Source organism: Cucumis sativus, chromosome 4, assembly GCF_000004075.3.
Source record: "Cucumis sativus cultivar 9930 chromosome 4, Cucumber_9930_V3, whole genome shotgun sequence".
Taxonomy (NCBI): Eukaryota; Viridiplantae; Streptophyta; class Magnoliopsida; order Cucurbitales; family Cucurbitaceae; genus Cucumis; species Cucumis sativus.
In genome coordinates this window covers 961,112-988,481 of record NC_026658.2, presented here as the reverse complement: position 1 = coordinate 988,481, position 27,370 = coordinate 961,112, and the positions used below count along the sequence as shown (strand labels likewise).

At 30.2% G+C, this 27,370-nt stretch overlaps 5 protein-coding genes across 5 annotated transcripts; 4 read left to right on the top strand and 1 right to left on the bottom strand.

Annotated features, from left to right (window-relative positions):
• Window positions 1-994: 994 nt before the first annotated feature.
• LOC101208033 (protein TOO MANY MOUTHS) lies at window positions 995-2,467 on the bottom strand. Its single transcript, XM_004152289.3, has one exon. It carries the CDS (start codon window positions 2,413-2,415, stop codon window positions 1,081-1,083), a length of 1,335 nt encoding a protein of 444 aa, XP_004152337.1. The 5' UTR covers window positions 2,416-2,467; the 3' UTR covers window positions 995-1,080.
• Window positions 2,468-2,721: 254 nt separating this feature from the next.
• LOC101208275 (SNF1-related protein kinase regulatory subunit gamma-like PV42a) lies at window positions 2,722-5,644 on the top strand. The gene is made up of 3 exons (XM_004152290.3): window positions 2,722-3,655; window positions 4,320-4,680; window positions 5,044-5,644. The coding sequence occupies exons 1-3, from the start codon at window positions 3,075-3,077 to the stop codon at window positions 5,374-5,376; spliced, it is 1,275 nt and encodes a 424-aa protein (XP_004152338.2). The 5' UTR covers window positions 2,722-3,074; the 3' UTR covers window positions 5,377-5,644.
• A 2,342-nt stretch (window positions 5,645-7,986) lies between these two features.
• On the top strand, window positions 7,987-11,139 carry LOC101213232 (phosphatidylcholine:diacylglycerol cholinephosphotransferase 1). The gene is made up of 3 exons (XM_004152146.3): window positions 7,987-8,590; window positions 10,473-10,610; window positions 10,728-11,139. The coding sequence occupies exons 1-3, from the start codon at window positions 8,219-8,221 to the stop codon at window positions 11,037-11,039; spliced, it is 822 nt and encodes a 273-aa protein (XP_004152194.1). The 5' UTR covers window positions 7,987-8,218; the 3' UTR covers window positions 11,040-11,139.
• Window positions 11,140-14,720: 3,581 nt separating this feature from the next.
• On the top strand, window positions 14,721-18,506 carry LOC101208515 (palmitoyl-monogalactosyldiacylglycerol delta-7 desaturase, chloroplastic). The gene is made up of 4 exons (XM_011654680.2): window positions 14,721-15,182; window positions 15,270-15,638; window positions 17,455-17,561; window positions 17,943-18,506. The coding sequence occupies exons 1-4, from the start codon at window positions 14,817-14,819 to the stop codon at window positions 18,148-18,150; spliced, it is 1,050 nt and encodes a 349-aa protein (XP_011652982.1). The 5' UTR covers window positions 14,721-14,816; the 3' UTR covers window positions 18,151-18,506.
• A 4,778-nt stretch (window positions 18,507-23,284) lies between these two features.
• On the top strand, window positions 23,285-26,091 carry LOC101208755 (delta-9 acyl-lipid desaturase 1). Its single transcript, XM_011654679.2, has 4 exons — window positions 23,285-23,723; window positions 23,807-24,172; window positions 25,087-25,193; window positions 25,534-26,091. Exons 1-4 carry the CDS (start codon window positions 23,379-23,381, stop codon window positions 25,739-25,741), a joined length of 1,026 nt encoding a protein of 341 aa, XP_011652981.1. The 5' UTR covers window positions 23,285-23,378; the 3' UTR covers window positions 25,742-26,091.
• The last annotated feature ends 1,279 nt before the right edge of the window (window positions 26,092-27,370 follow it).

The window sequence follows — 27,370 nt, the reverse complement described above, 5'->3', positions numbered from 1 at the left end:
GGTTAGCAATGAGAGAGTAAAACCAGCTAATTGCTTCAAACAATTATTCATTTATATACATATGTGTATATATATTATTCTTTTGTGACATGGAAACAAGAATTAATGACAATGGCCTAAATGGGTTGGTTGAAACTTCAAACTTTTTGAACCCTTCATTAAATTCATCTAATTTTCATAATATTATTTTACATTATTATATTATAAATAAGACCGTTGAGGTTGGTTTCTTCATTCAACGCTTACCATTTGAAACCTATCTTCTTAAATACTAACTTAGATTACAATTTTGGTCTCAATTTATGATAAGATTATTCTAAATAGACTCATATGGTATGGTACACATTTCATAAATGAATAATTTATAAGACAAAATATCATGAAGCTTTATAAGTACTAAATTATAATATATATTTTTTGAATCATACATATATTAAAATTTGAGATATACTTTAATCACTAAACTACAAAAAAAAAAATGTTCCTTTTTTGCATAGGATTTAAAGAAATAATGGAAGAGGGAGGGGAGGAAAAATAAATTGTCTCTTCACTTTATATATCCATAGCTACTTCCTAAGCTTCTTCACACGTTTGCTTCTTTATTATTAAAGTTTAGGGTTTGTTGTTTAACATGAATTCAATACTTTTATATATATATATATGACCAAAATTGAGTTTGACCCGATCGTATTAGTATAAACTTCATCTTTGAAACTTGAATGTTTTTCAATCTCCACTTCGAACTTATAACAAAAATACTTTTATATGTTTGAATTTGTTATTGACGAATAGTTGAACTATATCGATGAATAACTAAGATCTCATTTAGTACTCATTTCAATTTTTTTAAAAAAGGTTTTGTTTATTAAAAACAAAAATCATGTATATGTTTAGTACTTAAATATAAATTTTACAATATCCACAATTCATTTGTATTGTAATATATCTACTAATATTTTTTAACTTGATTGTTGCTATATAATTTGCACCAATCTAGAAGAAAATGATGATTTAAAATTGAATGTTATGCATTGTTTACATTACAATTACGTGGTTCATTTACATGTCCTACCATTTGAGTTAGGGGACATTACACGGACCGATATCTATATTATAGGGGGACCCTGAGACATCACCAACTCCACTCTGAGAGTTGTAACACAATCCAGAGTTATTGTATAATCTAAGCTTCCTCTTCATCCTCCATATGGTATCCTTTGGCAACGGAATTGGTCCACTCAATTCATTATCATTGAGCCTTAAATCATTAAGGTTTCTCAAGGCTTGAAAACTTGAAGGGATTGAGCCATTGAAGTGGTTGCCATCAAGATGTAGGACTCTAAGATTGGGCAACCGACCCAAAGAATTGGGGACTGGGCCGTGAAAGCCCATATTGGAAAGAATCAATGTCATTAAACTCATCATACCACCATCAAACAAATCATTAGAAATAACACAATCCATTGGATTTCCTTTCAAAATCAAAGCTTCTAAAGAACTCAAGAGTCGAAACGAACTCGGAAGTGGGCTAGAGATTTGGTTATAACTCAAATCCAAAAGAACCAATTGTCTAAGTCCACCGATAGACTTTGGAATCAATCCTGTCAAACGATTACGGCTCAAGTCCAGTTTAATCAAAGACTGACACGTGACAATCTCGATAGGAATCGAACCGGTCAAAAGATTCTGACTTACATCAAGTATTCTCAAATTAGACAAGCCCAAACTCGGAAGCAAACCCATGAGTTTATTTTGACTCAAATCCAACGACCTCAAACCGAGCAACCGGTTGAACCCAACCGGAATCGACCCGTTTAAGTTATTCCCATGAAGATCCAAAACCTTGAGATGAGTCAAATTGGTCAATTCCGTGGGAATTGGGCCTATAAGACCATTGTCTCTAAGGACTAAGGTTTGTAAGGAAGAACCCAACTGCCCTAAAAAGGAAGGGATAAACTGAGGATTATTAGAAAAGCAACGGTAAAAGAATAGCGTTTTAAGGTGGGGGAGTTTGGTAAGGGAAGGGGAAATCGTGGACCGGGTGGCGTCGCACGTTGGAAAAGCGGTGTCGTCGGACAGTGAACCGAAAGAGAGTGAGACGATGTGGAAGAGATTGTGATTATCGGGCATACATTCAATGCCATGCCAACGGCCGCCGCAGACGTCGGGGATTTGGGTGGCCCAGTAGTTACCGGTGGCGGACATGATGTCATAGACGGCGGATTGTTCAGCGGGGTCGGTACGGACGGCGGCATTGTGGAGGGAGAAGCCGGATTGAGGGCCGTCGATGAGGGAAGAGGGGGAGCCGGAGTCGGAGTCGGGCATGATGACGGTGAAGGAGGAAGAGAGGGAAGAAAGGAAGAGGAGAAGGGTTAAGAGTAGTGTGAGGAAATAAGGTTGGAAGAAGGTGGCCATTGGAAGAGGTTGAAGAAGGAGAAATGAGGAATTTGAGGGAAATTGGAGGATGGAGTATTTGTAGTTAAGGAAGGTGAGGTTATTTATTGCGTCACGGGAATTTGAGGAGGAATGTTAATTAATATTTGTATTTAAGGAGGTCACGGGATTTTCGCCTTTGGGCTTTTGGGCTTTCATTAAGTGGGCTCTGCACGTGGGTCCAACTTTTTTATTTTTAATTCTTTTCTAAACTAATTAAAAATATTTTTTTCTTTTTTCCTACTTATATATAAGTTGCATCTTATCTAATATTTTGGAAAATGTATTGCCTACGTATGGTTGGGTTTATGGAAATTAGACTCAAGCCTTTGATATTATTCCTATGTGTTCTTCTCTGATGATGATGATGATTACCCTCCATTTTCCCATCTCTAAATTACTACCATATAAGACTCTCCGGTGTAACCTATGGATGCAGTCGGACTACTGCATCTATGTATAATATAGTTGAAAACTACGCCCAAGAAAAAACGTGCCATAAAATAAAGCAAACAAAGATGCACCTAATGATTATTTCCTATCTTAAACTACACAATTCCCACAAGTTTTAAAGGGTGAAGAAAAAAGGGGAAGTCATTGCTAATACTAGGATTTTGTTACGTGTCAACAAAGCCACCCTCATGCAACTGAATCCCCTCCAAAGCTTGACACCTAACAAAGCTTCTTCTCTTTCTCTTTCCATCCATTCACATTACAAAAACTCAAAGAAAAAAAATACTCCACAAATCCTCAATCCACAAAAGAAAAAAAAGGAAAAAAAAACCGCCGGGAAAATGCAGGCGACGGCAAAAAGAACCGAAACTCAGGCGTCGGTGGGAGAGAAGAAGGTGAAAGATCTGATGGGGGACAAGAAGCGGCTGGTGGAGGTGCCGTACACCGCCTCTCTTGCTCAAACAATGAACGTTCTAGTTGCGAATCATGTGGTGGCGGTTCCCGTGGCGGCGCCGCCTGGCCATTGGATTGGCGCAGGTGGTTCTATGATCATGGAATCTGATAAGCGGACTGGGGTTCTAAGAAAGCATTATATTGGTATGGTCACCATGCTTGATATCTTGGCTCATATTGCTGGCGATGATCATGATGGCGATGGCGGTCGTGATGATCTGATTGATCTTGATCGGAAGATGGCGGTTCCAGTATCTAATATTATTGGACATAATGTTGAAGGTTTGAGTCTCTGGACTTTGAATCCCAACACCAGGTAAGTAGATGGATGGATGGATATTGATTTGAATTTATCGAAATATTATGTGAATTAAGAGGCTACAATATAATTCATGAAAAGAAGGTATTAATTCTCAACTTTTTCGTGTTTTTGGGGATGAATTTCAATTTGGTCTTTGATTTTTTTCCTTTTGAACTCTAGATTGTTTATTTATCTACAATTGAAAATATAGTCATCATGTAGAAAATTAAATTTAGCAAACATTGCTCAATACCAGAAAGAAAAAAATGGTAGATATACTTAATTATTGTCCCCTAGAGTTCTAACATTGCAATTACTTCTCTTTTGGTATTAAATCAAATCTCTTAACGCGAAAGATCAAAACAACTCCAAAAAGAAATGACAATGGTGTAATGGAAAGAAGCAAAGTTAGTTATTAAAACTAAAAATACAAATTTATATTGATTTGGAGTATAAGATATATTGAATCAATGAAAATAAGCGCGAGAAACTAAATTTGTATGAAAGGATAAATTTGAGACTTGGGAAATGGATATGAAAGGTAGAAACGTGTAGTAAAATCTGAATTTAAGCTTTTGCAGTGTTAGAACCAATTAGAAATGATTCTAGTAGGGAATGATAAATAATTTGTTTGAATTTTCAACTGATATGATTTGTCTCCATCTGCTCGATCTTATAGCATATTAGATTGTATGGAGATATTCAGCAAGGGGATCCACCGAGCCCTGGTTCCTGTGGATGGGCAGGTTGAGGAGGCAGTAGGCGTGGAGCTGGTCGAGTCAGCATCGAGTTATAGAATGCTGACCCAGATGGATGTGTTGAGGTTCCTAAGAGGAAAAGTGGTAGAAATTGAAGGGATTCTGAGGCAAAGTGTGAAGGAAATGGAAGGGATGGTGAATGAGAATGTCATGGCAATTACAGATAAAACCAGTGTCATTGAAGCTATCAAGTGCATGAAATCTAGTTTTCTCAATGCAGTTCCCATTGTTGGAAGTACTCAGCTCGGCGTCGACCAACAAAGCCACGCACAACTTTTTACCGTAAGTCAATTTTTTTTCCATTTTCGAGCCTTAGAAACAGATTTTCTCACAACCAAAAGAAAGAAACATTCCAGAAATTAATAGAGAGTAGAAAAGTTAGCGCAAAAGTGGAAGAGTTTGATCTAATTTGACCCATGACTGACTGATTTATTTATTAAAATTGAGAGATATCTTCATCTTTCTTGATCTAAAATCTCTCTTATCTCTTTTCAATGTTAGATCGTTAGCATGCGGCCTCAATCTGTAGTAAGTCAAAAGATAGATGGACGTAAATTGTGTTATATTGTAGTCTAATCGTTATATATTTGGAACCCGGTTGTTTCTTTAAGCATTAACGAACGTGTGGATACGAGTTTCTATCAGGGAAGAGGAAAAAAACTAGTAGGGACATTCTCCGCAACGGACCTAAGGGGGTGCCATCTAGCGACACTGCAGTCATGGCTACACCAGACAGCGCTAGAGTTCACTGATTTAGTTAGAAAGAGTCCATTGTTAGAAGGGGCAGGGGTAGGGGTGAGAGAGTTGGTGACATGTCGGCCGGAAAGCTCGTTGGAGGAAGTGATGGAGAAGGTATTGTCAAAACACGTGCACAGAATTTGGGTAACTGATGAACATGGTTTGCTGCTTGGCCTAATCTCCCTATCAGATATGATTAGAGTGATAAGGCTTTCACTTCTCTCTAAAATCCAAACCTAATCACAGTCTTCTTAATTAATTTCCTTCTCCTTTACATCATAAAAATATACGTATGTATGTATGTATGTATTTTGATCTCGTGTTGTTTGTTCTATATTTTGTTTAATTTCCATCAAGATGATGTATGTATTGTTGAGGGGATTTTATTGTACATGCAAATCTATTCGGCTTCTTTCGTTGGTTTTCCGTAAGTGTTGTATTCTCCAAACACAATACATGGATGATAAAGAATAAGTTTGGAATAGTTATTAAGCTTCTTCACGTGTAACCCTTTGGAATGTCCACCCATTACATCGATTACATGTAAACACTATATGGATACATTCAAATGTTATTTTGAATTGACTTTTATTATTATTATTATTGAATACTTGGAAATGTCCAAAATATTGGAAACAAGTTCACGTGTTAATGAGGTGTCAGAAAGATTCCCACCGTACAAAGTTTTTTGTGATATAGTATCGATTTGGATGTCAATTTTCTTCCTTGTGTTGTGGGGTTTCGTGAGGCCTCAAATCAACCATGTAGTGTAACTTATTTCTTTGCCCTTTAAAAACACCATATGCATTCTTTAGGAATATAATCCTAAATAATGATTTGGAGTTAATTATCTTCGTTTCAATTTTCTTTTTTTTTTTGTTTAATTTATATTTTATTGCATATTCTCTAAATAGTTGCATTTTCAGTCAAACTTAAAAATGAAACCAAAATTTTTTAACTTAATTGTTTATTCAGAATGTAGATAAAAAAAGAACAAAAAAGACATGGTTTCAATAACTAATCAAAAGATTAGGAGTGTTTTTAGACTTTGACATAAAGTTTAGTAACCATTTTCAGGGGTGTCATAAATATTGACATAAAGTTTAGGTGTGTTATAAATATGGAGAGAGGCCAATACCTTTCTAGTTAGCGATTAATCACGCGATACTCAGTAACATATGACATTGTTATCTGTTTAATATTTTGTTTATTTTAAAAATTGTTGCCATTAATATTTTGTTTATTTTAAAAATTGTTGCCACTAAGAGTGAAAGTTGTCTCTACACAATTCAACATATATCATTTTATCACACTTTATTCTCACTCATATACGTCTTAGGAAACTTCTCAAGAGGTGATCAAACATAGAATTACTACAAAATAGTTTTAAAGTTTTTATAACTATATCAATAAAAAAGAAAGTGCACATTTATTGGTCCAGATATGTATGCTAATTTAATTTAAAATTGATCTTAAATTTTTTTTAAATAAATTATTTTATATCTTTAGGATTCCTTTCGTTAAGTTAGGGGTTTAGTTCATTCATATTCTCCTCTTAAACTCAGTAACTTACACACCAAAAGATTTTTTATAAAGTAAATTAAATATGAACCAAATTAATAAACTTCATCTCAACTTGCTTTAATTTAATCCTCCAAAATTAAAGCCAATTTGTTTTCCATCATCTTCATTGTATAAGACTACTTATCATTTCTTACAAGTCAAAATTGAAAATCTCTATACAAATATAGATAATATAGAAACTAATTTAATTTAAATATATTTTTCCCACATTTATACATCACTTCTCCTTTGTTACCCGATGGCATTGCTTCCATTTCTCAAAAAATCACACAACTAAGTCCCCATATTTTCTCTCAACATAGATAAAGAAATGTGGAGTTGTTTTTGGATATATGTGAAAATAGTTTCTTTAGTTATATGCAACAATTTGTGTTTAACAAACACCTCACAGTCATCTATCAACTCAAAAGGTTTAGAAAATGAATGGATGTAGATAAAGATGCTATCCATGGATGGGATAGAAGAAATTTGTTGGGAAGTTGTATACCAAGCAATAGGAAAGCCACAATTCACAGCCAATAGGTAATAGAGAAAAGGGAAAGCAACAAAATGTAAAAGGTGGAGTGTCATAATTGTTCCCACCAATGACACATAAAAATTTGTACTACTTACTAACTATGACTGATTTGGATTTCAATTTTTTCTATAGCGGTGGGTCTACACCATACTCTAATCTCAATACTTTAATCTTCCACTCGTTTATAATAACACGAGTTTTAAATATATGTTTTTGGATTTTGCTTCTTTCAAAGTTACTGTTTGTTTGTTGTTTAATTTATTTGTTTTTTTTTTTAAAAAATTCTTATCATGAATTTATGATTTTTTTAAAGAAAATTATATTGTAATTCAAAGTGAGATTTTCAAGAAAAAAAAAAAAACTATTGCTTTCAGTTTCGAAATAGATAAGGAAAAAGAAAAAAAGAAGTGAGATGAAGTAAGCCTATTTCCAATTAATTTCAAATAAAAAAACAAAAAAAACTCACTTCTTTTTACTTTTTTAGTCAAAATTGCACATGGAATGCTTTAATTAAGGGATGGAAAAAGACATATTTTGTTCCTCAAAAAAAGATTACTTGTTATTTCATGTGTCAATAGAAATGTTTTCATGAAAACACTAAAAAGTAGCCCATTTAATGGAATGGGTTACTTTTTAAGTTTGATTTTGATTGAATTAAAATGTTTTGGGAAAGGTTAAATTTAGGGTAAATGAATGCGTAGTGTGAATAAAGAGTGGTTGAAGGGTCATTTAATCAATGGTTCAACCACATATTACACCCATCATTCACCTACCTTTCTCATTTCTCATTAACAAATAACAATCCTCTCTTTCTTTCTTTCTTTCTTTTTCCTTCACGTTTCTATCAAAGCAAAAAACAAAAGAATTCTCAGATCTCTAAAATTTCCAATACACTTCCTCCTCGAAACCTCCGCCACCGACCTCCGCTTTATAAAAATCTCTCCGATCCTTCCTCTCCAATGTGCCTCTCACCGATCTCTGATGGCATTCGACGGTTCTGCAACTCCAACCACCAATAATCTTCGGCAAAGAAACAGCAACGGAGGAGGAGGGAAGGTGGTGAATAAGGATTTGAACGGCGGGGGAAATTGTTACAAAGGGACGGGGATGGGGATAGGGAAGGCGTCATTTATGAGATGGAGGGTGGAAGATGTGGCATACGCAGCGAAGAATCATTGGATACCGTGTATCTTCGGGTTGGGTATGCTATTCTTTGTCCACGTGGAGTACACCCTCCGGATGGTACCGCCGGCTTCTCCACCGTTCGATTTAGGGTTTGTGATAACGCGCTCACTTCATAGGGTGCTGTCCTCGTGGCCAGAGCTTAATACTCTGCTCGCCGCTCTCAATACGGTTAGTCCCTTTTCTTCTCCAAACTTTACTCTCCCAATCATATATTTTCTTCGCTCAAACCTTTTCTTTTTCCAATATTATTATTTATGTTCCCAATAATTGTATTCATTTTTTTTGCCTCTTCAACTTCCCAAACCTGCCGATTTTTTTTTTTTTACTATTATCATTTTAAAATAGCTTTCAATTTACTTTCTTATGCTATATTTCTTTTTTAATGTTAATTGTTTTAAATTTTTTCTTATCTATAATTTTTCTAACATAATTTTCACATTTTTTAGACCCTTTTTTTATTATTATTACTATTTGTAAATTAAAAGACTAAAATTTAACCATGGAAAGTAAAACTAAAATTGAAGTTTAATGATATTTTAATGGAGAATTGTTATACATACTATATATGTAGAAGAAAACCTTAAATAGACTTTAACCACTTTTATTATATTTCAAAAGTTAATGTTCCCAATATTTAACTTATGAAAATTGTTATAGGTAGCTTAACTCCAACAAAAAAAATTAAAGAAAAAATTCGAAATTTTCTCGAGCTTTCAGACAAAATGGATTGGATTTTTTTTCTTGAAATCTGGAAATTTCATTGAAATGCGTTGAAAAGGAAACTTCCCCAAGTGAAATTTTGAGGAACATCAAAATCTTGAAACTTCTTGGAAATTTTTTACTACATTTTTAAGAGTGTATAATTTGGTTTTTCGTTAAAATGATATTTGGATCCTGAAATTTAATACTATTAAATATTCAATTTCGGTTTTGGTTTTGGCTTTTAGTTCATTCCCCTGTTGATTTAAAAAAAAAAATCCTTTAATTATGTATTTTATTTAACCAATTTGTAAAATTGGATATTTAAAAATACGGATTAAAATTGAATAAATCTCATAGAAACAAAAGATTATTTTAACATTACTTCTATTTACAGAATTATAAAACAAATGGGTCCTGAAGTTTTTTATATTTTGTCTCCGTCATTTTTTTTTTTTTGTTTGGAAAATGTCTCAGCCATTGATTTAATTACGGTGGAAATTTATACGTTTAAGAGCTTTTTTAATTCAAGGATTGAACCTCATAGTGATAATTATGACTTTAATTAATTAAGTATTTAAGTTAGTTTGAGGAGTTATCTTACCTTCTTTTATTCCTTATTATTTCTTTTTAATTTTAAATTTATGTACTTTCATATCATATGTTATACGACTTGAATTTGATAATGATTTTTTCTTTTCTTGAGTTGCATTGCTTATTGGTAATCTTTGTGTCTTTTTGGATTACCTTCTGATCTAAAAGCATGGACATTAACTCATGATATGACATCAACATACGGCATATTAATCTTTTTAAATAAGTAGACATTACGTATGTCTTTAGATCTTACTAAAATATATACAGTAGGTCATGTTTCATTTTTTCAAATTTGTTTTTGAGAATAGCATGTTCTAAACGTTTCTTGAATGTGTTAGAAAGCCAAAAAGAAAATAAAAAATGAGAACAATAGAGATGAGTGTAATGCTTTATAGCATATGCAGTTTTGTGGCCTTGATATATTTTTCTTTTTAGACTCGTTTTTCTGAATTGTTCTGGGTAAATCTTTCTTCTGTGTGTTTGATTTTTAGAATATTAATTTAAATTTTGTGGTATATTTTTCTTTAGTACAACGAGTATGAGAGTCTTCGACATCTAAAGTAAGGGAATAACCCATAAAGCTATATTGACTTTGACAAATATATTTTCAACTGTGTTCTCTATTTAACTAAAATCTTTTAACTAATTAATATTACTAGTTCAACAATTCAGTTGTTTGAATTATAGTATTTTGATTAAATTATAGATTTTAAATTTAGTGTAATTAGTTTAATTAAGGGGTTGTGTAATTTAGGTGTTCGTGGCAATGCAAACAAGCTACATATTATGGACTTGGCTAATCGAAGGGAGACTAAGGCCTACTCTGGCAGCTGTGTTCACCTTCACTTGCCGTGGCATTCTTGGCTACTCCACACAACTTCCTCTTCCTCAGGTGCACTCACTCACTGCTTAATTACCTTCAAATTATAAGAGGTATCTACAACATCATACAATATCTAATAGTAATTTAACTCAAACTACCCGTGTTATTCTTGTTGATGAGCTGTAGGGATTTTTGGGATCGGAGATGGATTTTCCAGTTGGAAACATATCGTTCTTCTTGTTCTTCTCGGGTCATGTGGCCGGATCAGTGATAGCATCGTTGGACATGCGACGGGTGCAACGGTGGGGGTTAGCTTGGACATTCGACTTTCTTAACCTTCTCCAAGTTATTAGATTGTTGGGTACTAGAGGTCACTATACTATCGATTTAGCAGTAGGCGTCGGTGCCGGATTTCTTTTTGATTCCCTTGCCGGACATTATGAAGCCTGCCTGCAGAGGAAGAACCTCGACAATAAGTTAGCTAAAACTTTTACTTAATTGCTTCAAAACCCAACAAAAGATGATTAAGATGGAGCCTTAGAGGCCTAATTGCAAAATTTTCAATTAGTAAGGAACTAATTGGGTTGCGTTTTTTTTTTTTTTTTTTTTTTAATTCTAAATATATTCTAGTTAGCATTACGTACGTGCAATTACTAACGTTCATATCAAAACAATATTAATTTGTTAGTATAATTAAATAACTAAATAAATAGTGGAATTACAAATTAATATTTACAAATAATTATGATGATTTTGTTGAATAGTTGCTACTACCACCAAGATTATGTTCAAAATAATGTATTAATTAGTATAAGAAAATTAATGATTTGAGAAAACAAATAAGAACAATTCAAAAATTAAACGAGACAATACAAAACCAAGGGCATGGACTTCTTTCTTCAACTTCCTGTGGGTTTTTAAAATGTTAATATTTAATTGGATCGATAATCAATTTTTTCTTTTTTACAGTGATAATATTAAAAGCTATTTCACGAAGCTGTAAGCAACTGACCTTAATTACAACTTTGATTAAGTAAGAATTTAGTTGGGAGTAAGAAGAAGTCTGATTATTTGATTGATATATATCTATGACCGAAAAGAATTAATTTCTTTAGGTCCCTACACAATTATTTGACGTTGAATCGAATCACCCATTACCCTAAGGCCATCTCCATCACAAATATTTGGGAATATTTTGTTCGGTTGAGTTCTTCTTCTTTCTTATATATTTTAAAATGTTATACAACTAACAAGTTTGTGTTGGATTTCAATTTATTGGTTAGATTTTTAAAATGTTACAACCTTATATTTGAGTTTTATTTTAATTTAAATCTTCAAAATTTACATTTTTGGCTTCGACTTTTTAATAAATAATCATCTTTTTACTTGGAGAGCCCAATTTTATCCTTTATTTTTTTTACTTGGTCTATTTTTAAATAAATAATCATATTTCCACCCGGGTTGATTCGATTGATTTCATTTTTGTCTATTTTAGCTCCAAATCAACAACAACATCCCGTCTAATTATTAGCTTATATCCTACATAATAATTAAATAAAAACGTAAAATCATAGAACAGTTTCAAATAAATAGTCCTTTATGTTTTCGTTATTATTTTTACAATATATATACACACAATTACATATGACTGTATGTAAATGTGTGATTTATATAAACTTCCTATGTATGGATAATGGTACTGTTGTATGAATAATTTGGCGTGTAAATGTATCATTTTGAACACCTATGAATAATTAAATATTTTTTATGAAATTTTATTGAGAGGTTTAAGAATTTGTCGTGAGAAATTAATTAATCATTTGAAGAATGATTCATAAGGAATTGAAGAATCATAGTACAAGCTAACTATTTAAATAATTGATGCTTATGTACTGTTAATGATAGGCAGTCATTGATAATATTTAATTATAAGGGAGATTGCAAAAACCACAAGGGTAGTTGGGTGGCAATTATAATCATAAGTTTTAACTTATAATTTAAAACAATTAAGCTCCAAAATTTTATAAGGTGTAGTGTCAAATTGAACTTTCAAACTTAAGTAATTGTATAATTTGTAATAATTAAATCACTAATAAGTTAATATTGATCATAACAAAACAACTAATAACTACAAACAACAATAAATTACTAATATATGTATGTATATGGGTATGTGTGTGGTAAACAATGTATCCTTGTAGGTGCATGTTAATAATAGATATGCTACAACGCAAGGGAATCGAACATTGAACGCTGCGTGTTGTGCAGTGTTCGTGAATTAGAAGACTACTGTGCCTTACAACGACGCCACAGTATGGTGCTGCAAGGCAGAGGCCTCAAAGGCCATAATTGACTTCCTTTATGGCTTCCGTTAACGCATTTTGACTTCGTTTCTACCCAAGTAAGCTCCATTTTTAGCTCCTTTACTGCCTCCCATAAAGGTCATACTCCTCATGCTTAGGCTTGTCTTCCTTCAAAACTAAGACTCTTCACATGGGTCCTATCCAACAAACTAAATTTAGCCATAATAATACTAATATTAATTATTATAATTTTGTATAAACTATTGTTTTTCGGAAGTCTTTTTTCTTATTTTCTTTCTGTTCTGTGCATGAACAATATAAGTGAACTCTAAACTTCCATTTCAAGATTCTTTTTTCCCATAATGTAGATAAGAAGCTGCTGAAAAGTGATTTCCTCTCATTCTTATTATGTTTTATTTATATGATAACAATAATTTCATAGTATGTACAACAATATATCCTTTTACCCATTTTTTTTAGTGCAGTAGATATAGAAGATTCAAACCCCATACCATTTTTTATTACTGATACATCATTATTCTTCGTATCGTCGTTGAACTATATATATGTGTGCATAATTATAAACAAGGTAAAGTACAACCTGTGGTTAACGTTCAAATAAGTGTTTCCAACGAATATGGAAGACGAATGTCATTGTTCCACAACTTTCAACCAACAATCCGTCTTCAATTAAATAAATTACAAATGAATTGTTTGAAACAATGAAGAATACTGTTGCCCTATTAATATTTGGATGACCCTCCAACTTATTTAATTTATATATACCGAATTTTGCCAACAAACATTAGGGTCGATGGATCTTTAATCAGCTTCTTCAATATTTCTTCCTTTTCCAGATTTAACTGTGGACCATAGCAATAGAAAATTAAAGGAAAAAAAGATAAATATAGATCAGAAAATTAATGCGTTTGTAAACATCAAAGTTATGTAGACATTTAGGCACATGCATGAAAGTATAGCGTCAACATTTAATTATTTTAGGTTCAATCTTCTTAAAGAATAGTTTTTTTCTTTTTCTTTTTTTGAAAAATATACTAAGGAAGAATAGGATCACCATGATATCTCAATTAAGTTAACATATACCATCATATATCTTATAAATCCTCATCTTTAAGCTTTAAGTTTTATGTAGCTTTTATGTCTATTTAGTCACTAAACTTTTAATATTATCTACCCATCTCTATATAATTTCTATATATTACCCATTAAATGTTAATGGAAGTAGACAAAATATGTAAGTTTAAGAGTTTAAACCTACCCTTAATTGGAGAATGTAGGACATGTACATTATCTTTCATTAAACTCAGGATATTGGAATATAATGTATAAATTAAACTAATGTTGTTATATTGTAAACTCTTTTCCATTGAATTATTATACCATGTTCATACTTTGAGTTTGTTTTTTATATGTGTGACTAATACCTTTACTCTCTATTGCAATTATTTTGTATGCATATCTATGTTTGTTACGTTATTTTATAATACGTTTATGTCTGTTAAACATAATTAAGAAATTACATACATACATCCAAATCCATCGAGAGAGTTCTAGTTTTTATTAGGTTAACTCATTCAATGGGATCATAACAATATGTTAGTAGGATGGACTTGAAGTTATTGGCATATCTCAGTAGATGCACTAGAGAAGGGATCATCAAGCCGAGAGTTTTAGTATTAATTTAATGTGGTCACTGATCTTGGTGACCTGCCACTTTTATGACCCTTAGCTTTTTTAAATGATTCATTATTATCAGTTTACGCAAAAGGTAACCGTTATTCTTTTATACTATTTTTTTTCTAGTACCCAAAAATGTAACCCTCAGTGATCTACTATAAATAAAGGCATAACAAGGCATGAAAATTAAACCTAGCATCTGAGTTGAGACATCGGTGCTTTCAAAACCTCCCATACTACTGTTTATCTTTGTTCTTATTTTAATTTTCCATTAATGTCCCTTAGTCCTCAAATGGAGGCCACAAGAAAAGAGCTGGAAGATAAAAATAATGATCACAAGGCTATGACGGTAGAAGGCAAAGCTCGAGTTAGGCCTCGAAGAAGAAGGCCGCTTTTTCGAAGAAAATGGACACTTTTAGACAGACGCTCTTTTGGTGGTGTTATGGCTATGCATTTGCTTAGTCTCTTGGCACCATTTTATTTCACATGGCCAGCCTTCTGGCTTGCTGTTGTACTCTACATTCTCACAGGCTTGTTCGGCGTGACGCTCTCATACCACAGACAACTCTCGCACAAAAGTTTCAAACTTCCCAAATGGCTCGAATACACATTTGCATATATGGGAGTTCATGCTCTTCAAGTTAGTAAATATTTTACTAGTCAATGTTCTTGCCATTTTCTTTTCTTTTTCCATTCTTTTGTGATTTTATATTTGTGTGTTTTATAGGGCGATCCAATCGATTGGGCGAGCACACATAGAATTCATCATCAGTTTGTTGATACGGAAAGAGATCCACATAGCCCATCAGTAGAAGGGTTTTTCTTTGGACATATTGCTTGGATATTTGATTCATATGGTTTGACAGAAAAAGTTAATCCAAAATATGTTGAAAGTTTTAAGGAAAGAGATGAAAAAAGAAAGACATTTAGCAATATTTTTGTGGGATATTTGAAGTATGGAAGACCTAAAAATGTTGAGGATTTACAAAAGCAAGCCTTTTATAGGTTTATTCGAAGCACATACATTCTTCATCATTTTGGCCTTGCAATTATTCTCTATGTTGTTGGAGGCCTTCCCTTTCTCGTTTGGGGAATGGTAAGATATCTGTTCTTCTACCACACTAATATTTTACTTTACTTTTTATTAGGTCGATTTAATTTAATTAGGTTTTAGCTAGAGAAATTTTATTTTAGTTTAGTAGTAACAAAAATATATAATTATAGTTAATCTATAGTAAAACAAACTAAAATATTTATAAATACAAAAAAATATATATATCATAACGTATCTATGATGATTAAACTGTAATAGACTATTATCTGCGTTTATATAACGACACAAATAATAGATAGTCACATATAATAGTATATATTTTGTTATATTTATAAATATTTTCAACTGTTTTATCATTTAAAATAACTTTTCTAATGGTAATAGAGATATTTTCGTATAGAGCAACATTTAGTCGTTTTGATATAAATGTGATAATAGTTTCTAAACTTTGTTATTTAAAATAGTTAATAATCATAATAATAAGTTTACACTACATGTTAGCTTGTTATTATTTTAAATGTAAAATAGTTTAGAATAATAATTGTTATAATTAATTTTACACAGCATGTTAGCTTATTCATTTCACCCTATACAAGTTTGCAAAAAAAAAAAAAAACCAAAGTTTTCTAATTTTTGTTTTGCCAAATAAGGACGATAGCACAATTGATTTATGTGTGTGTATATATAATCAACTAACATGTAAAGGATTTGAATCTTGAAGCCACATTATTATGGAATTTAATATGTATAAGCCACATAATGTACATGTTTAATTTTCTAAAATGAAAGCGGGTTAAAAGGTAATTATTATAAATGAAGGGTAAAATGAGAGGTTGTAAAAATAGCAAAAGAAAAAAAAAACGATAATATAATATTACAGTGTATATCACTTACTTTTTCAAATTTGTAAAAATAATAAATTTAAAAGTATATTATCGTCTGATTTGTCAAATTTACAATATAAAAAAAAAAGTGTTACGAACTGTTTTTTTCTAAACTTTTTTGTCATCTAATACAATTCTCATAATAAAATTGTTGAAAATATTTACAAAATATTACAAGATTTTATATTCTATTTATAAAGTGTTATAGACATGTTATTAGTGACATTGATAGAAGTTTATTAATTTCTCGTATAAAATTTTAGATTTTACTATATTTTGTAAATATTTTATATTATTTTATCATATTCGAAAAAAAATCTCGTCAACATGAAATAATTATAATTGGTAGTAGTTTTGAGAATAATAATTACGTACAACTTATTTTTTCAAATAGCAAATATAACAAAATTTATTCTCAACAAATAATTATGTATCATCTTTAGACTTTTTTTAAAATATCGTTGTATATTTAATTATTTTAAATCTAAATACTATATATATATTTTTTTTTTGGTAAGAAGTGGGAGTGGGTATAAAAATGGTAATTAAAAATAACAAAGAGTTTAAGACACATTAATTAGCAACTAATTTTTATAAGTGGATGACAGCTGTAATTAGTAACACAATATATAATTGGTTTTAATTATTGGGTCCATTTTATTTATTACTATTTTCTTTTGTTGTTAACAAAATATATAGGGGAAGATGGAGTGTTTTGAGTCACAGGGTTAATTAGATATGAATACTTAATTTGCTGCAAAATCATTAGTTAGATACACAATAATCTATATTCTCTTTTTGTACAATATTTGAAGTGGGGATAAATAACATTAATTATTTGTTCATTCATATGTTAATTACATCAGAAAGAATATTTGAAAATTGAAAGGAGAGGGGGTGGTGAGAAAAGGGTTTCATGAATTAATTATATTGAATAAATAATGGCATTGATTTTGATTATTTGTTGTGTGCAGGGTGTAAGAATTGTATGCTTTCAACATGTCACTTTCTTCCTAAACTCTGCAGGCCACTTGTGGGGAAGCCAACAGTGGAACACTGGGGATCAGTCCAGAAATAATTGGTGATGTTTAATGTTTATCTTTCTTTTTCATATTTTCTCTTTAAAGAAACTTTTAGGAGGATTACATGCATAAATATAATATTCATGATGTTAGATCACATACCCCGATTGTATCAAAGTATGACCAGGAGGAATGCTTAAAATAATGAATGACTAGCCATTATCCATATACACTAATAACTCTATTTTCTTTCAAATTGGACTTGAGATGGAATCTCATCCTATCATATAGGTTTTACCTATTTCCATCAATTGATATCAAAGTCATAGTTGGTGTGGCTAAGACATGTAACAATTTTGAATAAAGGTTGATAGTCTATAATAATCTAAATGAATATTCAATTGATATATTTTTATTGAACTAGTAGTTTCACTTTTTAGGATGGTGGCATTGTTTATGTTTGGAGAAGGATGGCACAATAACCATCATGCATTTGAGTATTCAGCTCGACATGGCCTAGAATGGTGGCAGTTCGACGTAACTTGGTGGATCATTTTGTTTCTTGAAGCAATAGGGTTAGCCACTGATGTGAAGTTGCCCTCTCGAAATCACATGCAAAAGTTGGCCATTCAACCTAAGATCGAGTAAATAATAGTAAAACATGGTTGAGAAATGATTTTTTTAAAGGTTTAAAGGATACCAAGTTTAAACCTTTAAAAAGCTGTCATTTCAAACAAAATACTCTCTCTTTCAACTTTTCTTTAATTTCTTCAACTTCTGTAATTGTGGTGTGGTGTGGTATGAGTCAATTCCCTTTAATTTGTTTGATATTGAACACTTCTAATTTTATGTTCTTGAATTATTTGAAATGTAGAGAGCAAAAAAGAAAATTGGAAATTGTCTATACTTTTGACCATTTCATTCAAGAGAGAGAAACTTAAGAGTGTGTGAATTATTTGTAAGTGTTTCAAAATAATTTAATATAGTGTTGTTTTCAGCTTCTACTTTCTTTTGATATATATATTAAATTCAATGCATTGTTACAAATTGAAATATAAATATTAACTGGGAAAGTCTAATTGGTAGGAAAAATTTGTAAATTTGGCAGTTTTCTAAAATTTTACATTGAAAAAAAATCAATACATTTTTTTCGTTTTTTAATTAATTGTTCCAAATTAATTCTCATTTGTGTATCTATTATTCACATGATATACTTTGTACCAATTCGACTGATATTATCATATACAGTTATATATAATGACGACTTCAATTATGTTAGTTGGATTATGGAGAGTTTTATATCATTTTTTATTAATTTTATTTCATTTTGACATAATGTTATCTTCAATTGATTGTATGATTTATGTTTCCTTGCCTTATATATTTTCAAAATTGATATTGATGGTATATTTAATTGCATTTATTTTGACAACTAATATATCTAAATATAAATAATTAGACATATTGTTTAATATGTTCTATTTACAAAGTTTTATAGCATATAAGTTAATTATATTTAATGTGATATATTAATTAGGTTACCAAATTCACAATTAAGTAACATGAAAATAAAGATTCACACACAAATATATATGTATATGTGATTCAGAATACATCAACTAGTAGAGGAAGAATCAATAAGACACCGCTAAATGAAATATGTATGTACATACCTATTGCAAAACATCTATACGATTCCAACAAATTATATATTTGATTAACATATGATCAATTAGATTATTCTTTTTAGTCAAGTATAAATGATACGAAATGTATAACAATTATTGGGATTTTAATTGCATATTAGTATATGAATTATTTCAAGTAAATCAACACTTCTACTGTTTCAATGCCATGTCATAATTAACTCAAATGGTTTTTGTTCTAGAGTTCTATATCAGTAATATAGTTTTCTTTTTATATCTCTGATAAACCCATACCCTTGAATGAATGTCTGGCAACTTTTCCAATACAAACGCGTTGTAGTATGGGCATTGTAGGTGTCATAATCTTGTGATCCACACATTCTTTTCAACTTGAATATGTAACTTAAGTTTTAACCCAATCATGCATGTTACTTTACTCCCCACCAATGGAAAGAAAATTAATTATCACAATTAATGACTTGGTCCATGTACATTAAATGACCACTTAATGCTCATAAAAATCCATTTATATATATTAAATGGTAAAAGCATGGTTTACCATTGTATATAAAATATTTTAGGGTTAGAGGGAGTGTTAGATAGACCATTTTTATTTGTCAATCTTATATATTTTTTAAAAAACTCGTATTCAATAAAGTTTTTAACCTATTCCACATACATTTTTTTCATTCACATATTTATTAAGAGTAAAAATAAAAATAAAAATTCAAAGTTGGACTCTTTTTCATATATAGTAAATGACCCACTTATATCTAAATATAGCAGAATGAAAAAGAAGTTCTCATTTTTACAATTTCAAAGCTTTAAAATATTTCAAGCAATTTTTTCATTTAGAATATTTTTTATTAAACATAAAATTCAACTTCATACGTTTAATGAATCAATAATCAATTTTTTGTTCTATATTATTAGAGGAAAAAAATTATAATGCAGAAAAGTTGAAGTTTCAAGTTCTGTGTAATTTGACCCTTTTAGTTAAAACTTTGATTAATAACTTAGTAGGAAGTGAAAATTTTCGAAATTAATTTCTTTTGGTCATTGTTGTTTAGCTCAAAGGCTAGTTGACAGTTCGACAGTTGATTCTTCATTTCCTCCATGATCAAATCATCAATTGTCCAACTCCATCCCCATCACTTGTCCTCTAAATACCCACACTCATAAATTTTGAGGTCAGGATAAGGTGGTTTGGCATGATCTTCTTAACCTAACACATTTTATATTTTACAATTTTATAATAGTCTATTTTGAATTGTACGAGACATGATGAGATGAGAAGTGTTATTATAGTTTAGGGTTATTATATCGTATATGAGTTGTAATAATTGTGTGTTATAATAGCATGTGTTTGAGTGCAAACTATTACAATTTAGTTTATAATAATCTTTACGACTGTTTTGAAAAATACATTCTTCAGTTTCTTCACCTTTTCATATTCTTACTTAACGTAGCCACCATACTATATACTCTTTTGACGAGGAAGGTGATCATGTTCTTCTCCCAAGTTATAAAATTAAAATGTATTGATCTCCCATCCCAAATTTGACATCAATGTATTATTGCATACTCTTTGATTAGAAAACCCATCTTCACTTTTGAAGTTCTTTTGTGACATCTTTAGTTTTATACCTATGTTAAAAACGACATGACTTAGCTTGTAAATGAATCATTATATCTATTTCTAGTTTGATCTTAGACAAGGAGAGGATACCTTATTGGTAACATACGCAAGAGGCAACTTGGAAAGATTACCAATTTAGCACGGTAGATAATATCAAAGCTATAGTCTAATGTAGCCTTTGTATATTGGCTAAGCCCTAGCAAGGGCTACACTATCTCCTCATAGTTTGGGAACCATGAGAGATATCAAACAAACGATGATCTTCTTTTCTTATGTTAATATAGCCTTGCATTTAGCAAATAAATTTGCTCTATTTTTTCCAACTTTGTTAAATAACGTAACGATGAATGTATATAATGATACTAACGTTAATATTATAATAAGTTTGTATTACATATTACTTGAGTTATTACGGTCTCTTCTAAAATATGTTTTTACCTACTACACTCATTTGAAAACATATTTAAATTGTCACACAACTTTTTAACAAACAACCCAACCTCATTATCAAACTAAAAGGTGTCCAAATAAATGAATGGGATAGTTAGTAATAATGAAAAATACAGTTGCCCTATTAATTTTTAGAGCAACGAACCAACTTTAATTTAATTTGTATACCAAAATTTCCCCACCTAACATTAGGGTAGATGATCGATATTCTTTAGAAAGTTTCTTCAATATTTCTTCGTTTTCCAATTCAAATGTGGACCATAGTGTAATTGAAAAAAAATGTATGTACAGTGAAGAAAGTGAATGCGTTCATACATTCCAATCTTAATAATTAAGTTCAAAATCATTTACACCTCTTGAGACAAATTGCATAGGGTCACTTTTTTCTAGTCCAAATTACAAAATTTATCAATTTAATTCACGTGTATGTTTGGAATATATTTTCAAATGTTTAATTTAAAAGGTAAGTCGTTTAATTTTGAGAATAATTGAAGTCTTTGACAACTACCCTGAATAACTTATAAAATGTATTTTAATTAAAAGTGTTTCAATAAAAATATATTTTTAATTTTTTTTGTTAGGACAAGAGGATTGCAAATTTAGCCATTGGTTTTAAAGTATTGACATATATAATTATATTTTTCAAAAGGTGCAAATAAAGCAAAATTAGCCCAACTTTATAAATGATAGAAGTTCTATTGATACACTTTCCTATATTTGTAATTTTTAAAAAGTGTTTTCATACATTTGGGTTAAATTATACTTAATATCGCAATCTATTATTATAAAGTCAATCCAAACGGATCTTATGTCAATCGTCAAGGTCCCATATATGTCTGGTAACTAATTTTGTTTTTTATTTTATGTTTTTTTTTTAAAAAATTCCTTTTCAATTTTACTTCATAATTTAAAAAACAAGTTTCTTATTTAAAAAACATTTAAAAAAAATAGTTTTAAGCACACGTATTTTCCAAAAGTGAAAAATAGAAAAAAAAAATGAGTTACCAATCGTAGAGCTTTTTAAAAAAATACTTTTGTATGTTAAGTAAATTGAAAAATATTTAAAATCATTTGATGCCTTCAATATCTTATATAACCAAACTCATAAATTACAAAATAATTTTGTATAGAGTAAATTAGTAAATTTTAATGAATCTAAATATATAATATTGATGGCTTAATTAAACAACCTACCTTAAGGATAATGTAGCTATATCATTAAACTCAGGGTCATATTGGAATAATGTATATTAATTTAACTATTTAGGTCGCAAGTATGATAAGGATTGAGTAATTTAAGTAGGAATTAGACACTTAAAGAATTTAATTAACTAGAGTGGCCTTTCTTCATGTTTTGTTTGTCCTCACGATATTCCTTCAACAATAAGATTCTATCCTCTTTTATTTACATCTGAAATTATTTCTGTTCATGAATTATTTAAAGTTTAAGGTAGGTAACATTTTCTGGGCTAATATGACATGTCTACATCAACACATTTTTTTAGAATCGTTATTGACACTTTTTATATATATATATATATATGACGATAACACGTTTCTAATTCAAATATTCTCACCCTTCAATTTATATTAAATTATTTTTAAAAAAATTAAAAATAAGATCAGTTTCTAAATGATATTATTTAAGAAAAACAAGAAATAGAATATAAATTATAAGGATAAAATATTTGTTTCATACACTTCTTTCCAATTTTCTCACATAAAATGTCTCTGATTGTTGCTGTCAATAAATATGTCTGATAGTTTATTGATTAAAAAAATTAAATCCAATTAACATGGTTCAAATTTCCTATTCTTACTTTTAATTAAAGAAAATTACATCCACATCCAACAAGTCCTGGTTTAAATGTATTCACTGAGGTCTTGGTGACCCAGCTGCCACTTTTATTATGACCATTAGATTTTTTAAATAACTTACTATTATTTTCCAAAACCCTCACTTCTTTTCTTCTTTTCTTTAGTACCCAAAAATGGAAGCCCATTCTAGTATAAATAAAGGCATAACATGGCATGAAACCTAGCATCTGAGTTGAGGCAGTCTTTGCTTTTAAAACGTTCCTATACTACTCTTTATCGATCTTTGTTTTTTTATTTTGCCATTACTCTCTCTTACTCCTCAAATGGAGGCCACAAGGAAAGAGCTGGAAGATAAAAATAGCGATCAGAAGGCTATGGCGGTTGAAGACAAACCTCGGGTTAGGTCCCGGCGAAGACCATTTTTCCGAAGAAAATGGACAACTTTAGACAAACGTTCTGCTGGTGCTTTTCTTGTTATGCATTTTCTCTGTGTTTTCGCACCATTTTATTTCACATGGCCAGCCTTCTGGCTTGCCTTTGTACTCTACGTTATCACGGGCTTGTTCGGTTTGACACTCTCGTACCACCGGCATCTTACACACAAGAGTTTCAAACTTCCCAAATGGCTTGAGTACACGTTTGCTTACATTGGAGTCCATACACTTCAAGTACACCTTCACTTTTTTTTTTCTTTTTTAATTGTTTTCTTGACAATGTTTAAATTATAATCTATTTTTCGGTGTGTTTATAGGGCGATCCGATTGATTGGGTGAGTACGCATAGATATCACCATCAGTTTGTGGATACAAAAAGAGATCCACACACTCCGACACAAGGGTTTTTATTTGGACATATTGCTTGGATATTTGATTCATATGGTTTGACTAAAAAAGTTAGCCCTAAACATGTTGAAGATTTCGAAGCAAAAGATGAGAAAAGAAAGATTAGTAGAAATATGTTTGTGGGATATTTGAAGTATGGAAGACCTAACAATGCTGAGGATTTACAAAATCAAGGCTTTTACAGGTTTCTTCGAAGAACATACATTCTTCATCATTTTGGTCTTGCAATAATCCTCTATGCTCTTGGAGGGCTTCCTTTTCTCACTTGGGGAATGGTAAACCCAGTTATTCTAGCACTAATTTTGTTATTTTTTATTTTAAGTCGAGTTGATCCAAAAAAACATCATTTTCAAATGTTAATTTTTAATATATACTTCTAGGTCAGAAGATCACGTAAGAATTACAAATGTGTCAACTTAATTATATAAATCAATCTCCTAAAATAATTTACTTGTCATATTTTGTTTTAGAAAAACAAAAGTCAAATCAAACACTCTTAATTAGATCTAAAAATTTTATACTTGGGTTTGTCCCGGTTACAATTTAAAATCCTATTACTATTATCATGATCATTAGAAGTAATTTTAAATATAGTGAAATGAACTAAAATATTTACAAAATATAATAAAATTTTAACTCTATTATTGATAGACAGTCATATATTTGTATCTCTCATCATCGATAGAATATGAAGATTTAGTATATTTTAGAAATGTTTTCTAATAGTTTTATCATTTACAATATTATTTAATGTTATTATTACTACTACTACATGTTAGCTTAAAATCTAACGTACACAAGTTGAAATATATGTGTCAACCTAGTTAACGTGTGTTCTATATGTGTCTAACTTATTTGACATATGCTAGTGTGTCGACTAATTGCACATACATCCAAATGTTTTTAGAAATAAAAAACCTAATATACACCGATTATTTTGCAATAAATCCAAGTTTTTTAACCTATATTTCCTAAAACTAATCACTGTCAACTGACATATAAAATATACGTCAGGTACGTAATTAAATATACATATATATATCTTTTATGCAAGCTTTGGAAGTGAGGTTGAAAAACATTATTTATTTGTAATTTTCAGTACATAAACATCATATATGTTGATGTTAACATTACAAAGAATGTTTGAATGGAAGGGTTGAATTGTTGAATAAATGCATTGAAAATGCAGGGTGTAAGAACTGTATGCTTTCAACATGTCACTTTCGCTGTGAACTCTTTAGGCCACATGTGGGGAAACCAACCATGGAACACTGGAGATCAATCTAGAAATAATTGGTGACGTTCACACGTTCCTTTCATTTTTACATTACAGTTCTTTTAAGATTTTGTCTAGTCATTTTTCTCGGATATTGGATTTGTTCTTGTAACGTTTCGGTTCTAGAGACGTATATAAATGAACCTAGATCACACACGATGAAATGGATATTATAGTATATTATAATCTAAAAATCTATAACGAGTGTATTTGATTTGAAAGAAAACAAGAAAAAAAAGTATATAATTGATTTTTATATTTCCAACTATGCTTTGGCTAAACTAGGATGACTTTTGACCATCTTTAATTTTTAAGACTTTGCCACCAGTTGGACTGATATAGAATTTGTTTGGATTTTAGGGTGTTGGCATTACTCATCTTTGGAGAAGGATGGCACAACAACCACCATGCATTTGAGTATTCAGCTCGACATGGCCTAGAATGGTGGCAGTTGGATGTAACTTGGTGGGTTATTTTGTTTCTTCAAGCCATAGGGTTAGCCACTGATTTGAAGTTACCCTCTCAACATCACATGCACAAGTTGGCCATCCAACCCAAAAGCGATTAATGATACTAAAACACTATTTAAAATGACTTTTTAAGGAATTAAAAATTAATTATTTTAAACCCTTAAAGAGTCGTCTCAAACAAAACGTTTCAACTCTCTCTTGATTATTGCTCAAAGTTTAAATTTGTAGTTTGGTGTACGAATCATGCCCCTTTGTTTGATATTGATCAAGAATTTAACTTTTATGTGTTTTTCAAATATCTAAAATGTAGAAAACAAAAATAATACTAGAAATTATCCTAAAGTATGATTTATGAAGATATTTTGACCATTTGAATGAAGAGAGAGTGAAAATATTATGTACTTTATTTAAAGATTATATGGAATAAAGAAACTTTGGCTTTTAACCTTATGTGTGAAATATATATATGTAGGTAGGAGTGTTTGAAATTATGGTTTCTAAACACGTTCAAATCCTTTTAATGCATCGATGAAAATATTTATAAATATAACAAAATATGATAATATATATATATATATATACTATAACAAAATATGAAATTTATTTCTCACCCAAACTCTAGTCGTCTCTATCACATTCCTAAATAGAAACAACTTATTTTAGAAGTGGCGGTCTCCAATAAGTGATAGAGAGAAATGTTATGAAATCAATAAATATAAGTGGTTCACTTAATAGTGTGTTAGTTACGTCCATGAGCACAAAAGGATACCAAATATTTAGTAGAGAGAATGTTTCAAAATTCAATGTGATAAAGTTTATATACTGCACTTCTCTAAACCTTAAAAGTAAAAACGTAAATAACTATACACGGTAAAGAACCTATACTAGGTTATTCGATATTAAATTACTTAGTTTTTACTTCATTATAAATTTGAAATTGTTTGAAATATATTTCAAATAAACCTACAAAGATTTGAAATTACAATTAGGTATAAAATGCAATCCAGTTGTGAACATTTAAGTGAAAATTCAAATTTTGTAGAAAGAAATTTTTGTAAGACAAATAAAGAAAAATAAATTAAAATATTTTAAATTGAAAGGAAATGAAAATTTTCCTTTTATGATGAATTTTAAAATTTTAGAAAAAGCTAGCACATGATTTCCATATTTTTCCATAATTGTGTATTTTCGATTTTATTTAATTAAAATGCAAGAAATAAATAAGGGTATTATGAACTTTTAAGCCTATTCATAAAAGAAAGAAAATTGGTGGGAAGTGATTGGTGTAATTTGAGCCATTAAATTAAGGTAATAGTACAAAAAGTCCTATTATCAAATTAATTAATTTAACTTTTCACTCTAAACAATATTACAATTATTTTCCAAATCAAAGCCCTTTTTTAGTGTGATTCAAACTAGGTCCAAACAGTTTTTGGAGGCCCATTAAGCTTCACTTGGCCCAAATCTACCCTTTCATTCCCAATCCAACTCAATTATAAAATCAAATAATTAGGTTAAATAAAAAATATTAGTCTTGATAAATGTTTATTATTAATAGGTTATCTGTACTAATATTTTAAACGATTTTTACACATTTTTTTATATTTGTAATTTGACAAATATGATAATAATTAGATGATAATCTACTTTTAAATTTGCTATTTTTGAAAATTTGAAAATGTAAGTGAGATGAGTTCTATTAACATTTTTTTTGCTATTTGTGCAAA